General features: G+C 40.6%; 1 protein-coding gene across 1 annotated transcript in view; it reads right to left on the bottom strand.

The window, feature by feature from the left end:
* The window catches only part of THSD4 (thrombospondin type 1 domain containing 4), a 1,382,388-nt gene that overhangs the window by 238,674 nt on the left and 1,117,539 nt on the right, over positions 1-26,175 (bottom strand). Inside the window, exon 7 of the mRNA XM_044078569.1 lies at positions 15,634-15,838. Within this exon, the coding sequence (XP_043934504.1) occupies positions 15,634-15,838 (205 nt within the window). The remainder of the gene's footprint in view (positions 1-15,633; positions 15,839-26,175) is intronic.

The raw sequence follows: 26,175 nt of genomic DNA, 5'->3' as shown, positions 1-26,175 counted from the left end.
TTCACACTGCCTACTTTGACCTGGCCAAGGCATTTGACACAATATCCCACTTGGTCATTGCTGACCTGTATGACACCCAGTGGATTGCCAACTGGCTCACAGATAAGACCTAGGAAGTTTGAATTGGGGAGTCCACCTCTACAAAGAGGCCAGTCACAAGTGCAGTCCCTCAAGGATCATTCCTTGGACTACTCCTTTTTGGCATTTACTTCTCAGATGTCAAGGCCAATGTCAGTTGTCTTTGGCTGACTAAATTTGCAGATGATTGCAAATTAGGAGCTGTCATTGAATCTCACACAGACACAAATGTTCTCCAGGAGGGGCTGACACAGACAAGGAACTGGTGTCAGAGCCATGGACTAAAACTAAATCCCAAGAAATGCATAGTAGTATCCTTTGGGAGGTCATCCATCTCTGGTAACTATCATATTGACCACACATCCCTTAGAGTTGACACAGTAGTCAGGGATTTAGGGACACACATATTAATCTAGCCATTGACCATCATGTATCTACATTGGTGAGGAAATAATTTTATGTTGTGCAACTTATAAACAAAGGTATGGCATCTAAGTCCAAGGAAGTCATTGTTCCACTGTATTCAGCATTCATCAGACCTATCATTGAGGACAATGACCCCTTTGGTATGTACCTAACCAGGCATAGCCAACAATTGGAATGTCCATAGAGGTTCCTCACTAAAAGAATAGAGAGCATAAGGAAAATGTCCTATGCAGAATACCTTAAGGCCCTATCTCTGTATTCTGTCTCCTATAGCTTTTGGGGGCAGATCTATGCCTGGTATACAGGGCAGTGTCAGACCCCACTCTTGGACTTCCTGCATATCCACAAAACAAACTGCACCAGAATTACCCATTCTAAAGGCTTAAACCTTGTTATGATAAAAATAGGACCTGCTGGAGAAATAGGTATGTATCTTAGAGACTACGCCGTCTATAGAACAGGCTCCCCATCCATGTGAAGCAAAGTTCCTCCCTAACCCAACTAATTGCAATTTGAACAACTGGATGGGAAACCGGAAATTCATCTCTGGTTTAGCACCTATGTCTCTAATGGACACAGGTAACCTGTAAATGGTTCATCTCCCAGGCCCATGCTTACACTTATCAAGGGTTTCAGAATTTGTCAGAGATTTGGGATGCATAGCTAGGCTTAAACAGGCCCTTGGGGTTGTTAGCTTAGTAAACACCTATGAAGCTATGAACCTATTATAGCAATGTTGCAGTAATAGATGGGGGGCATATTTCTGGTGACTAGGAAAAAAAGGCAATCTAGAGACAGTGTACAAGAACAAAGGGGACAAAAACAACTGTGGGCACTACAGAGGTATCAGTCTCCTGTCACAGTGTATGAAAGTGCTGGACAGAGTGTTTTTTTTAATGAATACACAGAGTAGTAGAAGTTAAGGTGGGAAATAAGCAGCATAGATTCATGTTGGGATGTGTGAGACTGCCAGCCCAGCTATATGGAATTTTGTAAATAATCATATGTCATTTGTGAATATTAATATGATCCATAGGCTTGTCTTACAAATGTAAGAGAACTATATGTTGTGTGGATATTGAACTACTGGTGCAGAAGTGTGTTGAACTGTATGTTATGTACTGAGATTCAGGAATGTAACTACAGTGTACCCTGCTGGAAAAGAGCAGAAATGTGTATAAACTATATACCTGTGCAGATGTATGTTTCAATGGTAGAAGTTGGAACATTCAGAGTTAACTTTCAAAACTTCAAGAAAATTAGTTGAAATTGTATACAATATGCTATAAATGTTAGCTTCAAGGCAGCAATGAGACAGGATGTCTACAGCTAGGAATTTCTTTCTATTGTCTTGAAACAGAAATAATTACTAGGTTTAAAATGTAAAAGTGTTTAACTGTTTTATGACTTCAAGTTCTAGGCAAATGTCTGAGAGATATGTACGTCTCATACAGAGATGCTAAAATTTCTGTTGGTATCTGTTAGCCTGGGAACTGAAGGCAGGTGACAAATAGTAAGGTCATCCAGCTGACACAGCAGTAATGTTTTGATATTAATTTTGGAACTCTCTCAGTGACTGTACATTTTGTATTTGTGCTAATAGTAAGTAATCAGGGTACAGTAATCTTTCTTAGATATCGGTAGGAATGTAGTAAAGTTGTGCCAGTGGGGAGTCTTATTGGTGATCTGGGAAGAGAGAAAAAACAGCCCCAGACTGACTGTGATTTCTGTGTGTTCTTAAGGGAAATTGCAATTTACTGTGTGTGTACTTGTCATCCTCCCAATGTGTACGTCCCTCACTGGTGCTAGTGGTGAGGATCGAAGTTCCTTGATTACTGGGCAAGTGCAGGGGCATCACTTATTAATTGGTGGCAATGGCGGAATAGCCACATCACATATTATTTGGTTGACTGTGGTGAGATAGCCACATCACATATTAATTGGCTTCTAGTGGTGTGGATATTGAATTCCTGCAGCCTGTGTACAGTGGTCACTGAAAGTGTTTGCACTCTTAATCAGCCACTTAGTGAACATTCAGTGTTCATATCACAATTGTTTTACATTTATTTGTTAGCTTAGTTAGTCAGGGAGAGCAGGAAAGCATGTCAGTAGAGGAGTATGGCAAGCTGACAAGGAGCCAGTTGGCTGACAAGTGCCAGGCTAAAGGACTGGTGCATGCCAAACAGACTAAAACAGACACGATTGCAGCTTTAGTCACAGCTGCATCACAGAATAGCAACCAGGAGGAGAATCAGACTGGCCGTGGAGATGTACAACTTGCAGAAAATGGACAGCTCAACCTTTCCACAGAGGACTTAAAAATCCATCTGGAGCTAAAGAGACTTGTGTTGGAGGCCAAGTGTTGAGGAAAATGAGAAACTGTGATGTCTGCAGGCTGAGGAGAATGAGATGCAGAGGCAAAATGAAAAAGAGATGCTGACTCTTTGCCAGAGACATCATCTCCTTTTCATGGAGCCTCTGCCTCTCATGAAAAGGAGATGAAAAGGAGATGCTGACACTTCACCAGAGTTATGGAGGTAATGGGGAAGGGAGTAACCAAAACCAAGAAGCAACACATGTCAGTAAATTTCTTCCAGAATTTACAGAGAGGGATAATGTTGATAGTTTCTTTCATATGTTTGAGAGGGTATGTAAAGAGTATAATGTTGAGAAAGGACTCTGGGTATGGTTCCTGACCCCCTTACTCCATGGTAAAGCTGTAACTGTTCTTTCCAAACTGTCTGACACTGATTGTTTAAATTATAATGTTGTAAAGAACTGTTTGCTAGAATGTTTTAAGTTAACACCTGAAGCTTATAGAAAAAAGTTTTGTGAGCATAGACGCAAGGCATATGAACGTGTATGTGAATATGTTGCTGAACTATGCACTTATTTTCAAAGGTGGGTGAGTGGATGACAGGTCACCACTTCTGAAGGTCTGTTAGACCTTTTGGTGAGGGAACAAGCCCTTAATACTTGGCCTGAGGACATGATAATCTGGTTAGTTGATAGACAATGCAGTACTGCAGATGAGTTGGGGAAGAGGGGAAACCTATACCTAGCAAGCAGAGCATCACTGCACAGGAAAGGGACACCCAAAGCTGCTCATGGGTCTAAGGGAACCCATGGGTCTAAGGGAACCCATGGTGGGCAGGTCAGACTGCCCCAACAGAGTCTGCCAGTAGCATGGACAGGACCAATGGTTAAATGTTTTAAATGTAATCAGTGATGCCATGTAGCATATAGATGTCCACGGAGGCAAGATGGGGAACAAAAGGTGGGAGAGCCAGTAAGTGGGAATGACAAAATGCCAACAGTAGGTTGTCTCAAGACAACAAGGGTACCAAACTACCACAAGAGGTTATATCCTATCTTAGTGAATGAGAAAGAGGCTATGCTTAAGAGAGACACAGCCTCTGACCTAACCATTGTGAAGCCTGCAATGGTTACAGAGGAGCACTACTTGCTTGAGCAGTCTACTCCAGTCAGAGCTTTAGGAAGGACCCCATTCTAAACACCTTTGGTTAGGGTTCACCTTGACTGGGAGGGTGGAAAAGGAAGCAAGCAAGTATGTGTGTTTGAGGATATCCTTGCAGATGTCCTGATAGAGAATGATTTTGATAATGCAGTACCTTGTGTGCATGCAATTACATGCAGTCAGGCGTAGAGAAAAGCATGTGGGTCTGGTAGCCTGGGGGAGAACCAGACAGACCACACACTTGCAGCCAGGACTGGTGAGGTGGTTATTTCAGGGAGGGAGCTATCCTGTAGCAGTGAGACTGAAGGTAGGCTATAGCTGCTTGGGGGTACTGATGTTCCCTTGGACAGAGTGACTGCAAGGGCAGAGGTGAGGAGGTGAGTAGTAGTACCAGGGCTGACAGTGAGGCACCACTGTCAGAGGATACCAGACTTCCTGTGGAAGGGGAGCTGGGAAGGGTTACAAAGAGAAAGTTGAGACAGGCTCAGCTTTCAGATACTACATTGCAAGGTCTGACATAGGTAACTAGTGAGATACCTGATTCTCAAGAGAAGAGGGAATCTGTATACTGAGACAAAGGGTTACTGTATAGAGAGTGGACCCTTGAGGGGGGTTACAGGGTGAGAGAATACAGCAGTTGGTAGTGCCCAGAGCCTACCATCTGGCACTTCTAGCCATAGCCCATGATATTCCCTTTGTAAGTCATATGGGCATAAACATACAAAGAGATGTATTATGTAGAACTTTTACTGGCCTGAGATTTACTGGCCTGAGATTTCCAGAGATGTAACAGGGTACGGCAGGACCTGTGAGCAGTGCCAAAAGGTAGGCAAGGCAGAATACAAGGTGAAAGCCCCTTTGATGCCTTTGCCTATGATTGAGGAGCCATTTCAGAGGGTAGCTATAGATATTGTGGGGCCTCTGAGTACCCCAAGTTCCACAGGGAAAAAGCATATCCTCATGGTAGTAGATTATGCTAACAGATACGCTGAGGCAGTGGCTCTGTCTTCTATTGAAGCAGAAAGGTTGGCAAATGCTTTGTTAGAGATTTTCAGCAGGGTAGGATTCCCAAAAGAAATATTGACTGACAGAGGTGCCACTTTCAAGTCAGACCTCCTGGCTTGTCTCTGGAAGTACCATGGGGTGAAGCACCTAAAGAAAAAAACCCTTCCATCCCCAGACTAATGGTCTTGTTGAGAGGTTAAACTATGCACTCAAGACAATGCTACAGGCATTTGCAGACCAGTGTAATAGGTAGGGGGACAATATTTGCCTCATCTGTTGTTTGTTTACAGGGAGCTGCCCCAGGAATCCACTGGTTTTTCACCCTTTGAGTTGCTGTATGGGCATAGGGTGAGGGGGACCTCTAGATTTGATTCGAGATGAGTGGGAGGATGAGTCTGAATCCCACCAGGAGTCTGTTGTGGCATATGTCCTAAACCTCAGGACAAGGCTCAGGGAACTCATGGGCTTGGCCCAGGAGAACCTGGCAGAAACACACCAGCAGAAAAAGGTCTGGTATGACTAGAATGCTCAAGCTAGACAGTATGCTGTAGGCCAGCAGGTAATGGTTCTCATTCTTGTCACACACAGCAAGCTGCAGGCAGCTTGATAGGGACCCTACAAATTGGTAAGGAAGATCAGTGATGTTAACTACATGGTAGAACTGCTAGGCTGGTAGATTTGGGACACATTGGCGGTATGGATTAAATGATTCTGTCCCCATGAGATCTGTTTTGAAATCTAGGAAGTTAAAATGATATGCCCTACTGAGTGCTGTTGCCTTAATTTTTAAGTGAGCAGGAAAATTTTTAACAAGGGAGTGATTTGGAGGGAGTTTTGTCAAGTATGACTGGATAATTGCTTTTATTGCTTTTAGCTTGATTGTATATATGAGGATTCAGTGCTGTGTTTTTTTGTCTGATGAAGCAATGCTGTTCATTGCAAAAGTGCTCACATTCAATAAATGTCTTTATACTGTTTTTGGAGCTTTTACTGCTGTGTGCCTGCCTTGTTGTTACATGGATTTTTTGGTTCTTGTCTTCTCTGAAGTTCTCCATGGACTTTACCACTAGTTGGGGGCAGTTTTGTTTGAATTGCTTGGACTATCATAACCAGTGAGCATGGCAAAAGGCATTGTGACTGGAGAAGGAGATACTAATGGAATGCAGAACAGCAGATTGTCTAGTTTTGTGGCTATGCAGCAAAATCCCTTACTCTCTGGTGAGTTACCAGTGTTACCAGTGAGCAGGATTTGTGTAAAACAACTGACTATAAGGTTTGTGAACTGATGAGAGGGATTGATCATGATTTGTACAAGTTTAAGAGAGTGCAGTGTCAGCACTATCACCTTGAGGCATGTATGAATATGAATGTTGTGCCCAGGGGCCTTAAGGTCTTAAATATGCCAGCTTATGGGGATACATATCCTGCTCTACTGGCACGGTGGCAGAAAATTAATTTGGACACTTGCCAAACTTATTTAAAGCTTCTAATTGATGTTTTTTCTGCCTGTAGAGATGGAGTTGAATGATAAAATCATTCGACAACAAAAAGATCTTATCGGTGATGCACCCATTGATTTGTTTCTGAATGAATTGATTGAGAAGGTGCTTGGCTATGAGAAAATGTTGCTGCGGCAGAAATGGAAGAAACTGGCCAGAGATATGAATGATTTCATCAACAACCATGTGTTTACTTGGGCGAGAGCAGCAGGAGAGAGAATGAGATGATAAAGGTTTGGAATCTACTGCTACAGCCAATCAGCAGATACCAGTGGAGGTGATGTCAACCACACCTGTTGTTTCAGCATATTCTATACCAGTAGCAGAACTTACTCCCACAGTGTATACGGGTCAGTCATCTGCTTCAGTCGATCTGAAACCAGTAGTGAGGCAGAAAATTATTCAGCATCAGAGGAAACAGGTGTTTCCAGCATTACCTCTTCCATTTCACCCCCAAAGGAAGAAATCCTACGAGCAAGAAGGGCAATTAGGAGGACAGAAGAGGAAGGAGCCACCGCTGTCCAGCAATATGAGAACTCTAAAGAAAATGTGGTGCCCCAATCAGGTGAGCAAGTATGGAATATTTCTCAGTATGTTTTAACTGATGCCGAACAGTCACTTTTAAGTAAAGCTTTGGGCTTTACTCCAACTGTGAAAGCAGACATTACCAATACACTGATCGAACTGCAAATGTTTGTACGCAATCTTTCTTTAAGAATGACATTTAATAGCAATTAACCCACTGCTGGGACTAGTTTAAAAAAAAACAAGTATTTTTATGCCTAGTTTAACGTCAGCAACTGAGGGTTTTTTGCATGCCTGTGAATCTGATTTGTACAACTGTTTGGAGCAGAGGCAGCAGCTTAAGAGAAGCAATTTATCTGAAGCTAAAGAACAAGCTCTGTATGGTTTGCAGAATAAGTCTGAAGTAGCTATTTGACAGGCGGATAAGGGGGGACCGGTGGTAGTTCTAGACAAAGACTACTACTTTGATGGGATTCAACTGATGCTACAAGATGATAAGGTGTATAAAATTGTTGGATTGAGTATTGTAGGAAGAATGAAGGATTGTATTCTTAACAGTCTCCATGAATGTGTCTGTCTGGGACTGATAATGAGGGAACTGTTTGAGTACTTTAAAGTAGATGAGCCACTTGTACCACAATTGCATGGTCTCCAAAAAGTCCATAAAGACCCTGTACATCCTAATTTCAGACCCATTGTAGCAGGTAGTGGGGTGGCTGGCTAGCCCATTTCAATATACTTGGATAAACAGTTAAGAGTAGTGTTGAATGAGTGTTCCACTGTTTTGAGAGATATGGAACACTTTTTACAAGATTTGTACAGTGAGACTTCTGGGTCAGGGAGTGAGGCAATAGACATCTTGGTCACTTTGGACGTGGTATCATTATTCACGTGTATACCCAATCAAGAGGGTGTAAGTATGGTCAAAAGCTGCTTAACCAAGTATGGCAAGTTAGAGGCCTAACAGATAGATTTAATTTGTCTGTTGTTGGAATTATTTTTGGAGCATAATATCTTTCTCTTCAATAACACCTGTTATTGGCAGATGGCAGGTGTGGCAATGGGCACTAGCTGTGCCAATTCATATGCGAATCTGGTGATGCAGAGTGGGAATATCAACCTATACTGAGTGCAGGTGATCCCCATGTGTATTTTTATCAATGTTTCATCAATGATCTTTCTGTGGAATGGAAAGGAAATGACGAGGCCCTTCTGAGATTTGAATAGTAGCAGTGAATTTTTTAAATTTACCACAAAGTGCTCTGCTGATCGAATTGATTTCTTGGATGTAGAGGTAGTGAGAGGTGTTTCTGGTGATGGATGCACAGGAAGGACTGTTACCATCCGGCTTATTTGCACAGGGGTAGCATGCATCCCCAACACATTTTCACTAATATAATCAAGGGGCAAACAATGACAGTTTCACACTTATCCTGTGAGGAACAAGACTTTATTAATGGCCTGGAAAATTTAAAGCATGAGTTTATGGGGAGGGGGTACACTCAGATGGAGGTAGATCATGCCTATCAGAAGATACTTCAGGAGATGCAAGGCCATATTTTTCTAGTGACACAAGGACTATGATGGACAGGTCGAGGCATAGTAATGAGATCCCGGTTGTTCTGTCATATACAAGGGATGTGAATAAAGTAAGGGAAGTGATACACAATACTTGGCACATCTTATGTGTGGATGAAAAGGCAGTTGGGTTGGTTGGTCTCTGACCCAGATTTGTATACAAGAATAAGAGAACATTGAAGCAACGATTATGTTACCCTAGGGTGCATATCATGAGCACTGAGGGGTTAATAGGCACTAGGAAATGTAATTTGTGCATCTTTTGTGATTTCATTGATGAGTTCCGATTCTTTAGGCATCCAGGGACTGTTTTTTGTGGCAGCTGAGGGTAGCAGCTGACTGCAATACTAAGAATGTCATATACGTAGCACACTGTAAGGTCTGTTTTAAATTCTATGTAGGTAAAACTAATTATCTTCTAAGGGAACACATCAGGGATCACACTTATTGCACTAGGAAAGGTCTTGACTACATTGCTTTGGCGAAGCATACCTTGGAAGCAGGAGCTGACCATCTTTTTCTTTTTCAAGTTCTGCATGCTTTGATTGAGAGTGATAGAATGGGGGATTTTGTTAACAGGACAGAAAGTGTTGAGTTACACTGGATACTGAGACTTAGGGCATATTGGGGTACGGATTAAACGATTCTGTCCCCATGAGACCTGTTTTGAAATCTAGGAAGTTGAAATTATATGCCCTATAATGCAACATGCAACTGAGTACTGTTGTCTTAATTTTTAAGTGAGCAGGAAAATTTTTAACAAGGGAGTGTTTTGGAGTGAGTTTTGGCAAGTATGCTTGGATAATTGCTATTATTGCTTTTAGCCTGATTGTATATATGAGGATTCAATGCTGTGTTTTTTTGTCTGATGAAGCAATGCTGTTCATTGTGAAAGCACTCTTGTTCAATAAATAACTTTATTCTGCTTTTAAGAGCTTTTACTGCTGTGTGCCTGCTTTGCTGTTACATGGATTTGCTGGTTCTTGTCTTCTCTGAAGTTCCCCATGGACTTTATCACCAGATGGGGACAGTTTTGTTTACATGGTAGAACTGCTAGGCCGGAGGCAGGGGCACAAACTGTACCATGTTAACATGATGAAACCTTACCATGATACGGAGGCCATTGTGCTTGAGTATTTGCAGAGGATTGCAGGAAGAGTCTGAGGGGGATCTGGTGACTGATCTCTTTGGGTCTATATCATAATATCGAAGTATTAAATGCTCGAATCACTAAAGTTTGAACTTTAATGATCGAACCGTTAATACTTCAAATGTAAAAAACAAACAAACATTTTAAGCCCAAAACAACAAAAAAATGCTCTATGTGGGGGGGGGGGGGGCTCCTGCACACCCCACATCCCCTGCTACTTAAATATACCAACTCCAAGATTGAACTACAGTGCAGTAATGAGAAATCTTCCCTTCCCGCACTCTATGGCGATCTCTGTTATATGATTAGAGGTTTTAAAACTTCAATCATTAAAGGTCGACCTTTAGTGATTCGAAGTTTAAACCTTCGAACACATGATAGGAACCCATCTCCTCAGTGAGGCTTGGCCCAACACCTATGTGGAAGGGGTAGTAATGTCTCAGCAGCTTTCCCTTACCCAGGTTTGAGAAATCTGAGCAGTGTTACAGGAGTTTGGGGACATGTTCACTGGGAAACCAGGATGCACCAACCTGGTGCAGCACCATGTGGATACAGGACTCCAAAGGCCTATTAAGCAGGCCCCTTATAGGGTGCCTGAGAGAGTCAAACAAACTTTGAGGGAGGAGATATAGGAAATTTTGAAACTAGCAGTAATTCAGGAGTCCAGCAGTCCCTGGGTCTCCCCAGTGGTACTGATACAAAAGAAAGATGGCAGCACAAGGTTCTGTGTGGACTACAGGAAATTAAATAGTCACACAGAGTCAGATGCTTACCCCATGCCCAGGACAGATGAAGCCCTAGAGCTGCTGGTTGGGGCTAAGTATCTTATCATCATTGATCTTACCAAGGGTTACTGGCAGGTGCCCTTGACTCCCATTGCTAGAGTGAGGTCAGCCTTTGTGACTCCTTTTGGCTTGTATGAATTCACAAAGATGCCCTCTGGGATGAAAAATGCCCCAGCAACTTTCCAGAGGCTGGTAGATCATATCCTAGCAGGAGCAGGGGATTTTGCCCTTGCTTAGCTAGATGATATTGCCATCTACAGCCATTCCTGGCAAGAGCACCTTCAGCATGTCAGGGAGGTGCTGGGCAGACTACAGAGGGTAGGGTTGACCATTAAGCCCAGCAAATGTCAGGTGGGTCTGGCAGAGGTCTCCTACCTGGGACATAGAGTGGGAAGAGATAAGATCAGGCTAGAACCTGCCAAAAGTGGAAGCCATTCATGCATGACCTGCCCCTTTTACCAAAAAGCAGGTCAGGGCATTCTTAGGGACAGCAGGGTACTATAGAAAGTGTGTCCCCAGTTATAGTACCATAGTTGCTCCCCTCACAGTCCTGACAAGGAAAAACAGGCCAGATAAGTTAGTGTGGACCCCAGCATGTGAGCAGGCATTCCAGAAGATTAAAGGAGCTTTGGAAGGACTCCCTGTGTTAGCCAGTCCAGATTACAGGAAAACATTTGTTGTGCAGGTGGTTGCTTCAAACCACTTGGTGGGGGCTGTACTTAGCCAGGTTTCCTCAGAGTGACAAGAGCACACAGTGGTGTATCTCAGCCATAGGTTCTAACCCAGGAAGAAATGCTATGCAGCTGTAGAAAAGGAATGCCTAGCCATAGTGTGGGCACTGCAGAAATTTCAGACTTATCTGTATGAAAGGAAATTCACTGTAGTTACAGACTACATTTCCTTAATATGGCTACATCGAGCCAGCAAGCAAAATGCCAAGTTACTAACTTGGAGCCTAGGGTTGCAAGTATATATGACAGTGCAGCACCACCGTGGAGTTAGCAGTGCCAACACAGATGCACTCTAAAGACAGGGAATGGGGTAAGGTATTCCTAGATAGGCTCAACCCTCTCAAGTAACTTTTCTCAAGGGTAACCTGAAAAACTAGCTTGAGTTTTCAGGGGGATGAGGTTGCCAGCCCAGCTATCTGGAATTTTGTAAATAATCATATGTCATTTGTGAATATTAATATGATCCATAGGCTTGTCTTAAAAATGTAAGAGAACTTTATGTTATGTGGATATTAAGCTACTAGTGCAGAAGTGTGTGTTGAGCCGTATGTTATGTACTGAACTTCAAGAATGTAACCACGGTGTACCCTCCTGGAAAGAGCAGAAATGTGTATAAACTATATACCTGTGCAGATGTGTGTTTTAATGGTAGAAGTTGGAACATACAGAGTTAAATAGCAAAACTTCAAGAAAATAAATTGAAATTGTTTATGATGTTCTATAAAATTAGTTTCAAGGCAGCAAGGAAACAGGATGTCTAGAGCTAAAAGTTTCTTTCTATTGTTTTGAAACAGAAATAATTACTAGGTTTATAATGTAAAAGTATTTAACTGTTTTATGACTTCCAGTTCTAGGCAAACATCTGAAATATATGTACTTCTCACACAGAGATGCTAAAAATTCTGTTGGTATATGCTAGCCTGGGAACTGAAGGCAGGTGATAAATAGTGATGTCATCCAGCTGACCCAGCAGTAATGTTTTGATATTAATTTGGGAACTCTCCCACAGACTGTGCATTTTTGTATTTGTCTTTGGACCTGGAAACATACACTCATCAGCACTTGCCTTGCTAATAGTAAGTAATCAGGGTACACTAATCTCACTTAGATATAGATAGGAATATAGTAAAGATTAGTTTAGATGTTTTCTGTGTTTATGAGACTGTGCTGCAATGTTGTTTTAAAATAGTTCCTGTGATTCTGAACTCTGTAGTCATTGTGTTGCATTACTGAATATTGTCTTGTTCTTTTATTATTTATTATTAAACATATTTAAACCTTTTAATTGTGGCTGGTTTGTTTAGAGATGTTTAAGGTCTTACAGTAATTGCATATATATTTGGTGACACTGTATAGGCCACTCCTAAATTGCCTTAGTCTTGGTCACACTTACCATTTGGATAATTGTAACATTACACAGTAAAATTGGGCACCCTTTGGTAAGGTCATTTATAGAAGCTGATAAGAGCTGGCTGGTGGCAGTGATAACTACCTTATAGTCTAGGTAGAAGGGGGCATAGCTAGTAAATCTGTGCCAGCCTTCCCCAGGAGTGTCAGTGAGTTTGTATACGAGTCAAACCTCAAAGTGTGTGTGTGTGTGTCAGCTACTTGGGCAGGACACGAAGCACTGGTTGGACAGAGAAGGTGCTGGAGGTCTTAGCTTGACCACTCAGCTGAGATCTTAACCCTATAGCTGTGCCAGTGGGGAGTCTTATTGGGGAACTGGAGAAAGATAGAGAAACCAGCCCCAGACTGACTATGATCTTTGTATGCTCTTAAGGGAAATTGCACTTTACTGTGTGTGTACTTGTCATCCTCCCAGTGTGTATGTCCCTCACTGGTGCTGGTGGTGAGGATTGAGGCTCCTTGATTACTGGGCCTGTGCAGGGGTGTCACAGGATACAACACAAATAATCCAGTATCTGCAGTGGGACATATAGTGAAAAGGAACCTAAAGCTGATGAAAGAGTCCAGCTGAGCATTCCTAGTCTTGGAGAAAACACATGACAGGGTTGGGTCCCAAGAAAGCTGATTTGGGTATGCATGTGATAGTTCAAAGCCCCAGAAGCATCAGTAAAATTAATACAGGGTATGTAGAAGGATCCCATGACTCAAGTATGAGCAGTGTTTGTACTCACAGAAAGGTTCCCTGTGGAACTTGTGGACATCAAGGTTCATCTCTGAGCCCTCGGCTGTTCATATTGGTGATTGTCTACATTAAAAACAGGTTGGCGGGAACAGATTAACAAAGTTGCTGATGCACATCATGTGGCATTACAAGCAAACTCTGAACAAGAACTTTAGTAAATGATACGAGAATGCAATGCAAAACTGAAGGTACATGGGACAAATACAAGATTTTTGTCATGGCAGCAAATGGTGGAAATCAGAAGAAGGTGAAATTTGAGATACAAGGGAAAATATTGGAACCAGTTGATAGCTTCAGGTATCTGCTAGGGGCACTGAGGAGATGGAATGTCTAAATGAAGAGGTCAAAGTTAGAATCAAAGGAGCTGTAGCTATCTGGTACAGAGTGTCAGGGTTGTGTGTGACAGGAAAATGTCAAAGAAGCTGAAAAATAAGGTGTACAAAACAGTGGTGTGGCTAGTACTTCTGTGTGGTACAGAAACCTGGGCAGTGAAGGCAGAAAAGCTGAGAAAGCTAGAGGTGATGACTATAAAGGTTTTGAGTTGGGTAGTCAGATGCACACAGGGGATCAGGTGAAGAAATAACATCAGAGCACAAACCACAGTAGCTCCACTTGCAGTGAAGGTAAGAGAAAAGATTATAAAGTTCAGGCATATGTGCAGGAAAGCAGAAGATTATTTCATTAAGAAAATTTGAGAGAGACAGTAGCAAGGTTGTTGTTGTTGTTGTGTCTTTCGGCTTTTCCCGGTTAGGGGTCGCCATACTGGAACTCCAGTCCTCTAATGATTGGCAGTAGACTTTTACATGCCAAGTTGCCAGCTCTGACGCACAACCTTCAACAACAACAACAAAAAAAGTAGCAAGGTAAGAGGAAACAAGAATGTCCAGCAAAAGATAAATGGATTGTATGAGAGAAGGCTTGCAACGGTTTTTTCTGCATCTTATTTTATTTACTTATTTATTTATTTATTTATTTACATTTGTTGACCTGGAGTGTCCGACTGGACGTAGGTCCATTTTCAGCAGAGGCCCGGGGAGAAAGGCTCTACAGTTAAAATAAACAGACAGTAGTTACATTGGATTACATAGCGATTAACAATATAACATAGCAATTACTTACAACATATTTACAGATGACGAACATAGTACATCAGTAGACAACTAGAATCTTTATCTGTGAAGTACATAACGGACATTAACAAATGTTACAATAAGAAGTTCCTGCTGTATAATAAGTACTAGGCTTATGAGCATCTGAGCTTGCTATAATCAAGGTAGTTAGTGGAGTGGAAAGAAAGGTAGTGGTTGGATGGGGTGGGTGATATTAGAGTGGGAGTTGCAAGGGCATAGCCAGCATGTTTTTAGGTGCACTTTTAGTAAAGTTTTGAAGTGGGGGCATGATGGTACGGAGGTAATTGTGGGTGGAAGGGAGTTCCATAATTTGGCTATGGTGCAAGAGAATAGTGCTTCACTAGCAGAGTTATTGGCTTTAGTGATCTGCAAGTGATTTTTGTTGCTGGATCTTAGTGGTCTGATCTTATGATTTTCAGCTGTTCATTGCTAATGGCTGCAAATTTGATTTCCTCATAAATATCACATAAAAAGTGATAACTTAATAACATTCTTTCGGGCAATATTTTTTTCCATGCACTATTAATAAATATGTAATAACTGTTTTTCTTTGCTGAAACTTAAATCATGCCTGCACACAATGAAAAAAAAAAATAACAAAATCACTTTTCACAGTGTAAACTTTCAAAAAAATTAATTTCAATCTATTTATCACAACTCCAGCTGGCAGTAGATTCTACCTAATGAAAACATCACAGACACAAACAATGAAAAAAAGAACAGTTTTTCTGCTAAGGAAATCATCCATGAAAAATGATAATGCCTCTTTGTGGTTCTTTGATAGACATACTGTTACATTTTGCACCAAGGTTTCAGCAAATAACTAATGAAGGAACAGTCAAAAGTAACTAAAATAGTGTACTTTACTGATATACCTTAAATGCAAATCTTATTTTACTGCAGCTTTGAATTATGTAGTAATATTACAGATCATCACTTCAGCCAACCCTTCGATTGCAGGTATAAATCCCAGCCTATGACCCAAGAGACTTGAGGCTGATTAGCATAAAAGTGATAACTTAATAACAGACATTATCTCAGGCAATATTTTTTCTATGCACTATTAATTTAATATAATGAATTGAATTTATCTACTCACTGGTTGCCAGTCTGTCCTGATTTGCCATTCACTGCATATCTTCATCTGACAGGTGGTTGTTGTTTCTGGCTTTTCCAGATGTTGACAGTGATATGACTGTACCATCAGAGTATGGTTAGCATATATTTGTCTGCACAGGACCTGACGGTGCTGCATTCCTAAACCACACGTCTTACTGCATTCGGACCATTCACCTATGTCCCAACTAGAAAGGAATACAACACATGATCAAAATCATTTTTAATGTTTTTTATAATGTATCACCCATATTTAAAGTTAACCCTATATGATCTATAGTATTTGTAACTAAGCATAATAAAAACTATTTGATGATTTTTTTTCAAACAAAAACAACATTATTTAGTCTGTAAAAAGCTAAAAAATAATGTTTTTCTTTAGAAAGGCAAATCTTATAAGGGTGCTGCTAGGAAAAACAAGTAAAATAAATTAATATTCTTCTATTTTCATAACTGTCCTTGTAATTTTTCCATTTAACTTATAGATGTAAAATGTCTTAGGTGAATAACTGTATTACTTGAAAGGGAAACGTACATTTAGTGACATCAAGTTATAACCATGTATGATGGATGGAAGTAAACTTCATCTAACTAGGATCCAAGAGTTATGACTAGGGCTACATTTTATTTGAATATTAAAGGTTTGGTACATATCTTAGAAAATGAAGCAACAGAAAAGAAAGCTACAGCATAAGTTTGGAGGTGAAAAAGACTCAAAGGACAAGCATGCAGAGGGAGAACCAGAACAATGTTAGGATTAAGTATAAGAAATCACTATGAATATTAAAAGCAAATTGTTTTCCCAGCTCCAGAATTAACTGTGTTAAATAAGATGAATAGAGGGCTGTATGGTGGTAATTGATATTGGAACACACCATGATGTGCAGTAGCAACAACTGCCCCCAGTCTGAGGACAACTGACATTACATTAATAATTAATTCCATGTATTTCTCAAGAAATAAATATCTGGCTGAATCAAGCTGTTCTTAAGAAGATGTAATAAAAAAATAGAGTAACATCCAACGGGGTCTTCCATTGCCCCTATATCCAAAAGGACTGCAAGGCACTTAAAAGTGTCTATAACAGGGGGTGTGGGGAGGCACCCCCCGCCTTGCTGAATGTGTGTAGCCATCTTTGATGATATTTGTTATCTCAGTATGACAGAAAGGTAATGCCCAGATTGTGTCCCAAATGACCAAGGATGAATTATCACCCTGGGTAGTGGAAAAGCTACTGAGGGATGGTGAGAATTAGAAGCCAGTGTTGGTTTACTCATAGGGATGATATTATAGATGAACACATCAGCATGGAGATGTGCAAGTCGAGAGGGAAAAATAAAAAAAAAAAAAATAATAAATAAATAAATAATAATCACCCTCTGTGATTTGCCTGGGTGACATCCCTACTCCACTTGGCTGTCAACCAAAGCCCCATGCATCTTCAGGTGCAAGTACTACTAGCCAAATTTGTGACGGAGACCTGGTATCCTGGGAAAAATGTAGAAGTTTGGAACAATGAGGAATAAATAGGCAAAAAGGGCATTAAGAGCAGAGTTAAAGGACAGCAGGTGTTCTGGCAATGCCATAGAAAGAGAAACTCATGAGATATGCTGAACCAGGACACATGCAATAGAAAATATGATGAAAACAGTAATGCATAAAAAGCAACCTGGGATACTAGTAGCTAGGTCTTAAACTACTGAAATGACAGCTGCATGCACAAAGATCTAGGAAAGCATTCATAAAATTGCCATGTATTATGTAGGGTACAAACAAACAAGCAATTTCTTTGCCCTATACTCTTCAAAGGTGCACTTTACTATCGATCACATGGGGAGAGGGGGATCATTGTTAAAACAACAATGTCTATCACATGTTTTCTGCTTAGTCAATTTACTATCAAAATGTGGAAAATCAAAACAATTTTCCACTTTTTGATTGAATTCATTATCCGAATTTTTCCAATGTCGAAATACAGTGTTACTGGTAATGTTTTTGAAGGGCAGCAAGCACCCCTGCACCCAGCACACCTCCTGCATATTATATATTCCAACTCCAAAATTGCACTACAGTGAGGAAAAGGGTAAATTTCCCAAACCTCACTGTACTGCAATCTGTTATCAGAACGTTGAACCCATATTAGCGAATGGACACAGCCATTTGCTAATGAAGATGCAAACATTTCTGGATCGGCATTACAGAAACTGGAAAACCCACATTCGCCCATCGCAGCTTCATGTAAGTGCCGCTCCACATTTTGATAGCAAACCGTTTAGTCATATAGCTGAATCCAGCTTTGTGATTTCCAGGGGTTTGGCATACTAGGCTTGTCTGTCAAGAACTCCTTCTTTTAAATTCTTACAAATTCATATTCATTTATCCACTAACACTTTCTATTCAGATTATCTTCTTCTGATCACTTCTTCTTTTGCCTTCAATCACTGTCTTCTCCAGTGAATGCAGTCTTCACATTACGTAGCCAAAGTACATGAGTTTTATTATTACCATGTGACCTTCTAGTGATCAGTCTGAATTTATTTCTCTTAAATATTGAATGATTTCATCTTCTTGCCATCCATGGAATTCTCAAAAAATTTCTTCAGCACAACATGTCAAAAGCATGGATTTTCCAATACATAGTATTACTTAAAGTCACACTATCTGAACAATGTTATTAATGGGAAAACTATAGCTTTGACTATAGGACCATTGTTGATAATGTGATGTTTAGTCTTTAAAATCATATCCAGGTTTGCCATAGCTTTACTTCAGAAAGCAAGTGTTTTTTAATTTTATGACTGCAATCACAATCTGCAGATTATCACTGAGTCAAGGAAATTAAAATCTGTCAGTGCCTCCATTTTTTATGCATCTAGTTGAAACTAATTGCTATATATAAATGACATAATTTTAGGTTTTTATTGCGATGCTGACAAAAAACCTTTTAGACTTTTAGCTTTTGCCTTCACAAACAGGGCCTACTGTGTTATTCAGCCATCAGAGTGGTATCATCTGCAAATCCCAGTTTGTTAATAATTATCTAATTAATTTACATTCTATCATCTGTTTTACCTAAGCCATCATTTCACCTGCTATATTCAGCATACAAATTCAGTAAGGAGGGTGACAATATACAGCCTTGGCATAATCCTTTCCCTATTTCGAACCAGTCCTTTAGTTCACATTTAGGTAAACCTGTTGCTGCTTTTTCTGCATGCAGATTCCTAAGGAGGCAAATGAAGTGATCTTGGAAATCTGTTTGTCTAAAGACCTGACATGATTTTAATTATTTATTTAACACTTGTTTACCAGGAAAGTCTGACTGGGACAAAACTCATTTTCAGTGGATGCCTGGGGAGTAACGCTCCAAACAGATGTCCTTGGAAGGAAACCGGAACACTTGGAGGAAACCCATATGAATGCAGGTAAGACATGTAGTCTCCACACAGAAGGCACCCCAGCCAAAAATTGAAACAGAGATCCTCCTGCTGTGAGGCAACAATGCTAACCACTGCACCACTGTGTCACCCAAGATTTGTTATGATCAACATGGTAAAAGTTTTACAGCAGTCAACAAGTAAGAAACAAATATTTGTGAATCACATTTAATCTGTGCTAGTTGTATATGCATTGTTGTCACTTTAATGAACTTATTGCATTCTGCTGTGTTCATACATTTAAAGCTGATGTTGTTCCTCATCTATGTATTGCTCAACAATATGTCATGTTTTGTGCAAACAGGTATATAACTGCTACTTTTGTACCTGCATACATTTCTGTAGCTCCTTTAGTAAGTCTATAGTCCATGGTCCACTGCATAAACACTCCATACTGGGACTCTTCCAGCCACACTCTAGGTGTAACATACTTTTGTTGGAGGCTATGATATATACTTTGTACTGTGTACACGCCCTGTGTAATTGTGGACATTTTTCATGAATATCACTCCTTGTCAGCAGAGCAATGTTTACTTTCAAATACTGAGAGGCAGCTTTAACTTCAAGATAAGTAATTTTACAAAGAAAAGTAAATAAGCCTAGAAAACCTCTGGGGAAAAAATCAATTTGACTCTAAGGAGCTGATTTAAATGGAAATCCTGAGTTAAACTCCTATAGTACAACAAAACACTGAAAAAAAAAATGAAAGACCGAGGATGCAGCATTTCCTAGAGGACTAGTTCTTCTTCAGAAAGTGATGAGTCATATGTCAAATATAAAAGCAACACAAATTTGGTAACAATGTAGAACAGATGGACAACTCCAATGACAGACAGAGAAAGCACCAACTATAACCCAGGTGAACCCAGATTACCTAGTGGTTCTGGTACCTGTGGCACCTGATGTGGGGAGAAGACAAGAATTATGAGACTCTGCCTGCTCACCTCTTTCAGGGGTGAGGGGGCAGTGAAGTGCTGGGTGCACTGAACTGAAAACAGCAAGAATCATGGTGAGGATATCAGTACCATGTTGAAAATTAGCATTATTACATGTAAAGGGGAAGGGCATATCATCACATAGGTGCAGGTATACCCCTCATGGTGCCACTGCATGCCCACTTAGATGACATAGCCCTACACATCATTATGGATTGGGCTTAAAAAGAGAAAAATCCATTATGAGATGCAGTAAGAATGATCCTTGCTTCGCTCAGTCTCTGAATGGATGTGAGGGGAACAGAACTCAGAGAACCTGCACATGGTATTTGGAGGTCCTACTGTGTGTAGAGTTTTCCCAGGTAGAAGATCTTTCCTTGGTATAGGTCAAGCTTAGGCATTGCCATAGTATATGAATCCCCAAGGATGGGACCATTATGCAGCTGGCAATAAAAGTGATGTCAGTAACAGGTAAACAGGTAGTGCAAAAAAAAAAAAAAAGTATGGTACAGCAAAGACAGTTACCCTTTAGAGCTACTTAAGCTCCAAAATGTATTGAGAAGGACTAGACCTCTAATGTAAAATGTGATCTTCTTCTTTCGGCTTTTCCCGGTTAGCGGTCGCCTCAGCAGTTCTAATGTAAAATGTGATACTCTACATTATTTAAGGCGCTTACAATTTTCTGATGCGCTGCTATAAATAATAAACTACATTATCTTCTAGTTATGTGCTCAAGGATTCCTCAAAAAAAGTAAAAGTGAGACAAAGAGTCTTTGATTGGGTCCTCAATCACAACTTACTTATGTGCTCGAGACATGGATGCCAATAAATTCACCTTTTGTACCATCCCATTGTGGATCATGTAATAAGGATCTGCAATCATGTATACACATTACCTACTAGCTTAGCAAACTGATTGGTGGATGTAGGCATCTGGACGTAATGTAGCAATTGTCTCCTGTTTACTGACAACTACCTAATTCTTAACTCATTCCCTCCAGTACAGCTCTATTGAGTGTGTACTGTTAACTCCCAGTGGATGTGACTTGAACCTTTAAAGAAGTGAAGTTATCACCTACAGTTAAAGCAAATATTCATATCTCTGGAACCATAAGTGTTACTAGAAAACTGTAAATGGCAAACTATCCAGGATAAGTTAATCTTTATATTAGTGGCATATTCACTCAGTCTGATGCTTTAAACTGGATTTTATAAGCCAATATAAAGTCAGTGAACGTTATTTTTGTAATTTTGTATAAACAGCTTTTGATATCTCAGTAACTATTCAAGCAAGACACATACTGCCAGCTGTGAGTTTTCATATGAGGCTATGCAGTTCTGTCTGTGTCACCTGAATGTTGACATATTTAGAGAAATATGAAAATTATTACAATACAAATAAGCAATACACAAATAATATTCAATATCTCTTTAGCTGCATTACACTGAGGTCAAATATCAATACAATCGTTTTTGCCATCATGTATGCTTTAAGATGAAATCTTCTGATACCTTGTGTGTAGCATGGTTTTGGAATTGTTAATGCAAATATAAACAAGCAATATTAGACGCCTAGAGGCATCAGTGGAGGTAACTGCAGAAATGCCCAGAGGTGCAGTTGGCAGTAATGACAAACTGATACCATATGTGAGAGATGTAGTTACACAATATCACCAGAGGCAAGGCTCTCACAAACAAGCACTTATAATGCCACTCACACTACACCCATCAAACACAATACAGTCTAGCCACATAGACCATCATATGCTGAGGTTCTTAAATATAATCTTTTTAAACCTTAAATCCCTCACAGATGTAGCACTCTCAGCATTCTCAAAAGCAGTCTACTAAAACAAAAACCACCACAGCACATATAGCCATATCTCATGGTGTCTTGACTTTAAGTCCACAAGGCAAGGCACCACACAACCCAATAGTTTGGTCATAGGTGACAACATTTTGAGATGCACAGATGTTTCACTCACTTACCTGAGTGAAGAGAGAGTCATGGTCACTTGCTAGTTAGGCCCAGGATTTACAATATCATGCACAGCACAAATCATTCAACCAAAAGTACTAGTATGACTCAGTCATGGTCCACGTGGGTGTTAACCTGAGCCATGCCTCCCTGAACGATATGAAGAGACACATGCTTAGAGCTCTTAGACGGAGTCCCGGACTGGTATAAGCTTAGCACTGAGCAGCATTCTATCTTCTCCAAGGATGGCTCCACAGTATATACAAAACATAATTGACTTTAATAACAGGCTTAGTTTATGATGTCATTTGAAGTAGATACAATATTTGTCAGCATGGGAGAATATGGTCAACAGATTAAGCTGATTTGCCAGGGATACTATGCATCTGTCCCATCTAGGCTTTTGAAAGTTGGGTAAAACTTTGTTCAGCCTCATAATGCCTCTTTTAGGCATTGCCAACATGATAAAGCTTCAAACATAGCAAAATCAACCCAAGAAAATCTAAAGGTGTTACTATTCATCACCAGTAGGCTAAACAAGAAACTCCACTCCCAGCAAGTTCTCTTCACCCTGGAGAAAGTAGATGGTCTGTGCAGTTACTGAGGCATGATTTAAAGCCATGGAGAGCACCTCTGCAGTGCAGGCCTTCCAAATATTTAGACCAGCTACTGCACAGGAAGATAAAAAAGGTAGAAGTCTCAATTTATATCAAAAACAAACAAACCTCAAAGCTGTTCAAACTGTATGATTTGCATGAGCTTCACCATATCCACATTACCACAGGCAAAGTCCCATACCATATCCTTACAAGCTACATGACCTCCTCTATAACCAGGGAAACCCTTAACACATACTTATACATGCTGGAGAAGCTCCCAAGTCAACCAACAGCATATGCATGGCTGATGTTAACTACCACACTATAAAATAGGACTCATACACAACCCCAAGCATGTATACCAAAAGAATCCTTGACTTTTTAAATACAAACATCAAGGGTCAGCTAGTCCATACATCCAATAGGGTCCAAAACATCCTGGATATGGTCCTTACAAACATGGGAGAACATTGCACAGTCCCTGGTATAGTGTCCTCTATGGTCTGGTCAGGACATACAGCTGTTTCCTTTGAAATAAAAATAAGACTTCAGACCCCAACTAACCCAGTAACTTTTATGAACTATTCTAAGGCAAACTTTCTACTGCTAAGTGACACCATGGCAAAATTACAAGCCCCTCAAATGCTGAAAACACTGCTGCCTATGTGGAATTGTTAACATAAACTCTCTACAACTGTCTAAATAGCTGCATATAGACAGCTGTACCTAACCTAAATAAGCACAGGACAAGCACACAAAAAAAAATAAGCCGCCCTGGAGGAATCCCAGCATCAATAAGTTGTATAACAAAAGCAACAAAATCATAGGAAAAATGGAGGTGCAATGCCTAGCAAGATAAAAACTCCCTTATCAATATAAACAAGAATTTCATAAAGGTAGTCAAGTCTACCACAGTCTAATTTAAGTTACAAAATAACATCCCAGGCCAAGGACAACCACAATGCTTTCTTCAGCTATGTCTGCAATCTGAAAAGCAGTACACAATAGTGTACTGAACTAATTGTAAATATAGTCGCCTATATTGAGCTATAAGATGTAGCAAATCTACTGGCAAGATTAGCTCCAGTCCACCCCCAGGCACCCCTTCAAGAAATACCCTTGAATATAACTTCCCCAGCTATCATAAAGGAACATGCCCTCAATGCACTCTTCAAGGCCAAAATCACTGCATCAACGAGACCTATCAGTATCACTAGAATTGTTATTTAACAATGCTTTGCCAGAGATGGCCTGCATCTCTCACCCTTGAGATTCTGGATATTGGCTAAGGCTCCTGCCACCCCTATAGTGCATTTTTTAGGCAAGATTTAAATGACAAATTCACCACCGTAACAGGTACAAGCAAGCAAAATCTGAGGGTAATGCCACTCAATGTTAGAAGTCTATACCTCAAAATGCACTTACTCAAGGCACTCCTTAAAATGGAGAACATTGACATCTGTGCAGTGAGAGAGACCTGGTACAAGGCTCCAGAAAGCACCCCTGCATTACCAGGCTATAATTCATACCACACCTTTCGGCCACCTAACCTGGACCGGAACACTAAAGGCAGAGGCGTGTCCATATTCATTAAGGATATCCACACCTCCAGGCTAGTTGCTCAGCATAATGCATCCAAGATTATCCAAGTGCAACAAATTCTGGGCAAGACCACAATCCAAATTATAACTTGCTATAGATCCCCCACCATGCCCCAGTATTCCCACTCTTCATTTCTTGATACACTGGAAAATATTAGGGTACAACCTAACACACTAATAATGGATGATTTCAACTACCCCACCATTAACTGGGAAAACTACTCATGTACCAACTCTTTTGCTCAATGTTTTCTGGAATTCATAAATTCCAATGCCTTGGATCAACTTATCCACACCCCCACCAGGGGTAGCAATATCCAAGACCTCCTCATTATCAACATGGGCGACTGGTGTTCCACACCAAAGTTCAATTCCTCATTGGTCAGATCTGACCACAAGCTAATCACCCTAGACATCCACATCCCGCCCCCACCCCCCATTAGGGAAAACATCATAAAACATTTCTCCAAAGCCAACTTCATGCTTCTTAAGATAGAAGTGGCAAACTTCACGACACCCATGCAGATGGACAATAAAGGTACGACTGCTGAATCCTACACAAATGCACTTTATAAGCACTTACACAAGTGCATGTATCGTGCTATCCATAACAGAACCAAGATGCTATCCTCCAAAAAAAGGAAGCCAATCTGGTGGTCTCCTGCCATGAACAATCTCTACAACAGAAGAAAGAAACTGCTGCAAAAAAGAGTAAAATCCCATGACTGGAGGAACTCCCTGGTCAGCCTCAGTAAGAAGCTGAGATCCCTCATAAAATCCTTCAAAACTAGTTACGAAAACAAAATCACCACTGTTTCTAAAGACAATTACAAAGCATTCTATAGCTATGTCAAGAATTTCAATGGCAACACTCAGATCCGCTCTGAGTTACAGCACAATAGCACTAAATATACAGAACCAACTGATATTGCCAACATCCTAGCAGATAGGGTCAGTGCTAACTTTACCCCCCTCACCCCCTAAATGGCCCATCTCTATACCAGAAGAATGCAAAGTTCCTGTAATCATGGCTGAACAGGTAAAAACCACACTCTCCAAAGCCAAGAACACAGCATCTTATGGGACCTGACAACATCCAAGGCTGCGTTTTACATGAACTACAGAACAAACTGGCACCCCACCTAAGTACCATGTTCAACCATAGCCTTACCTCAGACTTTGTGCCCTCTGCCTAACATACAAAGCTATGTCAAACCCAGAGCTGTTGGACATGCTCCACTTAAAGAAATCCCAATCCCTCTGAGCTACATGCTCTAGGGACCTAAACCTTGTCACCACAATAAACAGAACATGCTGGCTGGATAGATTCCTGTCCCAGAGACTTCCCATACTCTGGAACAAACTACCTATTTATATCAAACAAAACTCCTCATTAGCACTAAAATCTTGATGACTGGATGGGAAATATGAAATTCACCCTCGGGATCACTTCTGTGGCTCTGCTCGACAGGGGCACAGGAAAATAATTTTCTTGAGTGGCGAAAGCAAGGGTACCTTTTTGGCTAGGCTTATATAGGACGTAGGGCCAATAGCCTAGTACCTACCTATGAACCTATGAACCTATGAACTGAAGCCTGCAGACAGGCTTCATGACAAGTGAATGAAGAACTGCATCTGTCGTCCCTCTGCACAAGGGTGGATCATATACAGACCTCAGTAACTACAAACCCATAAGTCTGACTCCACATATGCAATGTCATGGAAAGAATTATCATGGAAATGATAAACAACAACATAGTAAACATTCAGACACTGGACCTAACCCAGTTTGGTTTTATCAAGGACGAGTCATCCTTATTCAACCAGGTGGACTTGTTTAGGCATCCCTGTAAAACCTGGTGGACTTCTTTGAGAAAGTCACCAAACAATGGATGAGGGCAAAAGAGTGCATACCGCCTACCTTGATCTAGCCAAGACATTTGACACAATACCCCTCCCAAGCATTGTAAGCAGA

Source organism: Protopterus annectens, chromosome 7.part1 (assembly GCF_019279795.1).
Source record: "Protopterus annectens isolate FY-2018-M chromosome 7.part1, PAN1.0, whole genome shotgun sequence".
Classification (NCBI taxonomy): domain Eukaryota; kingdom Metazoa; phylum Chordata; order Ceratodontiformes; family Protopteridae; genus Protopterus; species Protopterus annectens.
Note: the sequence above shows the minus strand (reverse complement) of the source record. Positions and strands in the feature narration are given on the sequence as shown.